Source organism: Merops nubicus, unplaced genomic scaffold, assembly GCF_000691845.1.
Source record: "Merops nubicus isolate BGI_N331 unplaced genomic scaffold, ASM69184v1 Scaffold20959, whole genome shotgun sequence".
NCBI classification, from domain to species: Eukaryota; Metazoa; Chordata; class Aves; order Coraciiformes; family Meropidae; genus Merops; species Merops nubicus.
The window spans coordinates 3,782-9,174 of record NW_008630472.1 but is presented as its reverse complement, the minus strand read 5'-3'; the positions used below and the strand labels follow the sequence as shown (position 1 = coordinate 9,174).

The window sequence follows — 5,393 nt, the reverse complement described above, 5'->3', positions numbered from 1 at the left end:
CTGCTCGGGCGCACTGTTTGTAGGGTGGTGGTGAGCGGGGGCAGTTGGGCGGTGCAGGGGAGAAGGGGGTGCTTGCTGTTAGGGACTTTGCGAACAGTTTCCCCTATTTTGAGGGATATGGCAGGGGAGTAGTTGGCTGCTCTAACTTGTTTGTTTTTGTGTTCTTCTTTCGCTGAGGTGGGTCGGTAATACTGTGTTTTATTGTGCTGATGGCAGTGTTTTGTGAGGCTGGCAAAACGCTGGGGAAGGGGGTTGCGAATAACAGAAAACACATCTGCAGCCTGTTGCTGCTTGCTCAGCAGCTGCGCTCCGTGAGGGCTGTCGGGCTGGTAGCGTTCTTCCTCTGGGGACAGTGGATGCTGCTGTTGCGCTTGAGCGCCGAGCAGAAGGCGTCTGTTTGCAGGCACCCCGTCCATCGACAGGCCCGCACAAGCTGAGGGAGTGCCTTCCACTCATCATCTTCCTGCGGAACAGGCTGAAGTATGCCCTGACGGGAGACGAGGTCAAGAAGATCTGCATGCAGAGGTTCATCAAGATAGATGGCAAAGTCCGCACAGATATCACCTACCCTGCAGGCTTCATGGGTGAGTGGGGAGCAAGTACCTCTGGCAGCTCTGCCGCTGTGGTGGGGGGGTTTGTTTTGTGAGGCTGGCACAATTTGGTGGGAAGGATGCTTTCCTGGTGGAGTTGAAGAAAAGATAAGTAACAAGCAGTTGTTACTTAATTTGCAGTCGTGCACTGCAATGAACACTAAAGCTGGGTATCTGTAGCCTCTCCTTGCATCTGTGTAAGCTGCTGTTCACACTTAAGCCTTTGGCAGTTTTTGCTCATTTGCACTGTGTAACAGTAAAAGGTGTGAGCCTGTGGTTGAGAGGAAATAGTGGCTTCATTATTCACACCTGAAGTGTTAATCAGCAGTCCCTGGTGCTTTCTAAATGTGAGCCTTGTGTTTAGTTGGAGTGTTGGGTAACATAGCTGGTAACAGCTGCTGTCTTCTTTCCCTGCATGAAATCAGATGTCATCAGCATTGAGAAGACAGGCGAGCATTTCCGCCTGGTGTACGACACCAAGGGCCGCTTCGCTGTTCACCGCATCACAGCCGAAGAGGCCAAGGTGAGGGGGCGTCAGCTTGGCGTAAGCGTGGGCCCAGCTGGGTTTGCTTGTGGTGTCTCCTCTGGCATCTCCTGAGCAGGAGCTGTTGGCTTTCTTTACTGAGAGCGGAGTCCCTGACACCCTTGAGAACATCAAGGCCTCCAGGATTGGGGTACGAAGCCTTTGGCAGGGGGTATCTTTTGGTGGTGTGAGAGCAGCTCCTGGATGAGCGCAGGTGCGTTGCCTGTTGCGTGAAATGACCGTGCTGGCATGGGCTGCATTACCTTCACAGGGAGCTTTGGGGTGAGGATGTCGTGTGGTGAGTCTTGGCATAGGGCTGTGATCAGTGACAGAGTACGGCCTGTGGTGCAGAAGCCTTGAGCTCCTTCCTGGGTCTGTTAGAGGAGTGTTTACAAAACTGCCCTTGGTGATGGGGAAAGGCTCCTGCACAGATTTCCTTAACCCAAGAACACTGCAGTCCTTGAGCTGCAAGTTTGCAGCTTTTTTAGTTTAGTCTCCATCACATGTCCTTCCTAAAGACAGGCTATGCAGGCACACAGCGATGCTGAGGGGAAGGCTGGCTGTGCTGTAGCCAGCCGTGGTGTGTGTCTGGGGCATCCCTGCCTCCCCATAAAAGGCTTTTACCTTTTGCTACCACTGTGTGTTGACTTGTGAGTCCCAAAGTGGCTGTGAAGGAGTCGGGGATGAAGGGCAGGAGGGAAACCAAGGTGCTCTGGAGTGATACAGATATCTCTGGGGTCCTGAAGAGGCTGCTGCCTCTGCTCTATGACTGTGGGCTTCAGGGCAGGATGAGGAGGCTGCCCCAGCGTAGGCTTTCTTGGGAAAGTGCAGCCAGTGTCTGTGGTGGGGCCTGAGCCCGAGGTGGGCAGCTGTTCCTGAAGCACTGGTGTTTTCCAGCAGGGCTGTGGTGCAGCTGCATGGCAGCCCGACGAGAGGTGTGGCTGGGGCAGAGAGGTGGGCAGGTCGCTGCCTGGGCTCCTCTGGCGAGCCCTGGAGCATCTGGACAATTTGCTTGGGATCTGAGGCCTGCTATGGCTGGTGGCTGTCTGGGGGATGAGTCTGCTGGTCTGTGGTGCTGCTCACTGCTTCAGCTGAGCAGTGTTTGTTTTTGTTTGCAGTACAAGCTGTGCAAGGTGAGGAAGATCTTTGTGGGCACCAAAGGAATCCCTCATCTGGTCACCCACGATGCCCGCACCATCCGCTATCCGGACCCCCTCATCAAGGTGAATGATACTGTCCAAATTGACCTGGAGACAGGCAAGATCACAGATTTCATCAAGTTTGACACAGGTAGGTCTTGGCATCCCATGTGAGACATTGTACTATTCCTCACTGTGGAGAGCAGTGCAGAGGTTAAATTACAAATGCCAGGCATGTTTGCGCTAAAGTAGAAAGGCAGAGGTGGCAGCTTTGAGAAAGGACTTATTCCCCTGAGGAATCTCCACCTGGAACTGGAGCAGGGTTTTCTCCTATGTGCTGGCAGTGGGAGGCATTTGGCTTAGGGACTTGGAATGGTTCTGGGAGTAAGCAGGCACCATGTAGAAGCAGTGAGCTGCTGGAGAGGTTGCGTGAGCCTGGCTCCTGTGCAGCTGTAAGCAGAAAGTTCTGAGCAGTCATAGGGAGATTCCTAGAAGGCTTCAGTTGCAGAGCCATAAGCAGTACCAAGACAAGTGGTATGGGATTCCTTGGTGCTGACAACTGGGAAGATGGTGGGGAATGTTTGTGACAGGCCTGGGGCCCAGAAAGCTCTTCTGCTCCTCGGGGTGTGCAGGGGTTCCTGCAGGATGTCTGTATCACCAGGTGCTCCAGTGGCCAGTGTGTCTCTGCCCCTGCCCTTCTTGCCGTCAAAGAGCCCCAGTGGAAGGGTTTCACTATGGCATCTGGTGCCAGCTCTTGTCACACCCATCTTCCTTCACCCCAGGTAACCTGTGCATGGTGACCGGCGGTGCCAACTTGGGCCGTATTGGGGTCATCACCAACCGGGAGAGACACCCTGGGTCGTTCGACGTGGTTCACGTCAAGGATGCCAACGGCAACAGCTTTGCCACCAGGCTCTCCAACATCTTCGTTATTGGCAAGGTAAGCCGGCGAGAATGGATGCGAGGCGGGTGGGTGTTGCTGGGGGCTGTGGGCTGAAGCAGAGAGGCGTTGGGTCTGCAGTAGACAGCTGCCTTCCCACCCAGTGAGACTCCAGTGCACGTGTCATTTCTGGCTCTGCTCGCTGTGGTTCTGTCTGTTCTGGGCTTTACCACTCTGGGAAGGGGAAACACCTGTAAATGTAGGAATTGGGACTTTTTCAAGAAGCATTCCTCTGGGTTTTTCAACCTTCTGAAAGTTGGGAGCTGAGCAGTGCTCAGATCTTGATGTGACCTGAGTGGCTGCTCTGTCTGAGAGTTCCCTTTCCCGAGTGCTTCTACTGTTTCACCATCCCCAAGGTGTTCTTTTGTCCAGGTTGGAAGGAGGGGTGGTTTGGTTTTGGCTGAAGTGCTTTCTTCATGGGCATGACCAAAAGAGGTAACTGTAGGCCTGGACACCTTTGGGACATTCCTATGGGCCTTCTGCTGGGCTCGTGCTGCAGCCGTGTGTACACAGCCCAGCATGGGCAGAGGCTGGCTTCTGCTTTTCCTCACAGAGAGGGAGAGCTCTGCCCCTGTCTGGGTTTCCTGGTCTGAGGTGGCTGCTTCTCCCTTGCTGCAGGGCAACAAGCCATGGATCTCCCTGCCCCGTGGAAAGGGCATCCGCCTGACCATTGCTGAAGAGAGAGACAAGAGACTGGCAGCCAAGCAGAGCAGCGGGTGAAGTCCAGCTTGGGCTGGCTGTGCTCCTGTCATTGTATTAATTAAACCGTTTACCATATAGTTGTGTGACTGGCTGGGGAGCATCCCAGGGCTGGGGGGAGATGCACCTTACTAGTGTGAAGCCACATTTTGCTCTCCAGAATGGAGAAGGTTCTGCTGGTCTGGGGAGACTCCTTGTGGCCTGAGTGACTGTTGGAGCCAACTTTTCAGAAAGACAAGGAGGAGTGGTGGGAGACCCCTGGGCTGCTCCATCCCTGGGCAGGTGCTGGCACAGCACTTCTGGACATTGTTCCCCGAGACATGCCAGAGGATTGGGGCACTGCGAAGAGCCAGCTGGGCCTTCCCTGGGGCCAGTGGTGCCAGGCAGGCCTGAGGCCACTTAGGCTGCCTCTTGGCTGAGAACTGAGCAGAGGAGAGGCTCTGTGACCAGTGCAGGGGTGGGTGCTGCATTGGCCACTCAGTTGTTTGAGCTTTAAGAGAGGTGGCACTTGGAATCTGGAGCCTGGCTGGTGGCTGCTCCCTGGGGAGGTCCCTCGTGGGCTGCTGGTCTTTCCTTCCTCCTCGGTATTTTTTTTTTCTTTTTTTAATCTCTCTCACTGGCCACCACAGTTGTTCTATTCCTCCAGTGCTGGCCCACTTGCTGTCCCTTTTTTTTTGTCTTTCTGTCATGCTGTCTGTGTCTTCTTTTTAATTCCTCCATCTCTTTCCTGCAGCCTATTACTATTTTTTCCTCTTCTACCCCTTTGTCACACTCCCTGTCTCTGGTCCACTTTGTTTTGCTTTCCATCCTTTACCCTTTCTTACTCCATCTCACTGTCCTGCTCCCTGTCCCTCTCACTCTTTCTGTCGTTACCTTTCTTCTCTGCATCCTGCTTCCTGTCCCTGTTTTTTCTGTCTTCATTTCTCTGCTCTGCTGCCTGTGGTGGGTTCTTGCTGTACCTTTCTGTCCAGCTGACTCACTTTCCTGCTCTGTGCTGCTCCCTGGCCCTTTTTTTTCACTTCCTCTGTCTGTCCTCTAGGCTCTTATGTTGTGTGTTTTGTTTTTTTTTTTTTCTTTCTTTCCCTTTTTTGCTCTCTTTGTACAGCTCTGACCCTTTATGTCTCAATCCTTTTGTCCTGTTCTGTCTTTTTTCTCTTTTCATACGTCCTGTGCCCTGTCACCATCCTTTTCCCTCCTTTGTTCTAATGTTCCCTACCCCCTCATGCCCATTAGGGCTAGGGTTAGGGGTGGACCTGTGGGTGTAGGTCATCTACGTTCACATCCCTCCATGCATGTTTCTAGCAAGACATAGCCCTCAACCTGCATCTGTCATCCCTTGTGTCCATCCAGAGGGTTTTTCCACGCAAGTTTTCTCCCACTTCCCCTGCCCTCTTCCCTTATGCCCCTGTTCCCCTTTCACTATTCTCCTTCCCTCTACCCCCTCCCCTACCATTTTCTGCACCCCCCCAACCTGCCCATTGCCTCCCACCCATGCCTGGCAT

At 53.6% G+C, this 5,393-nt stretch overlaps 1 protein-coding gene across 1 annotated transcript; it reads left to right on the top strand.

Annotated features, from left to right (window-relative positions):
* Positions 1-353: 353 nt before the first annotated feature.
* Positions 354-3,971, top strand: LOC103779690 (40S ribosomal protein S4; the record flags this gene model as incomplete). Its single annotated transcript, XM_008947334.1, has 5 exons — positions 354-584; positions 1,016-1,113; positions 2,232-2,403; positions 3,035-3,192; positions 3,811-3,971. Coding segments are annotated over 5 exons (761 nt in total), but the record flags the coding sequence as incomplete, so codon positions are not given.
* Positions 3,972-5,393: the final 1,422 nt, after the last annotated feature.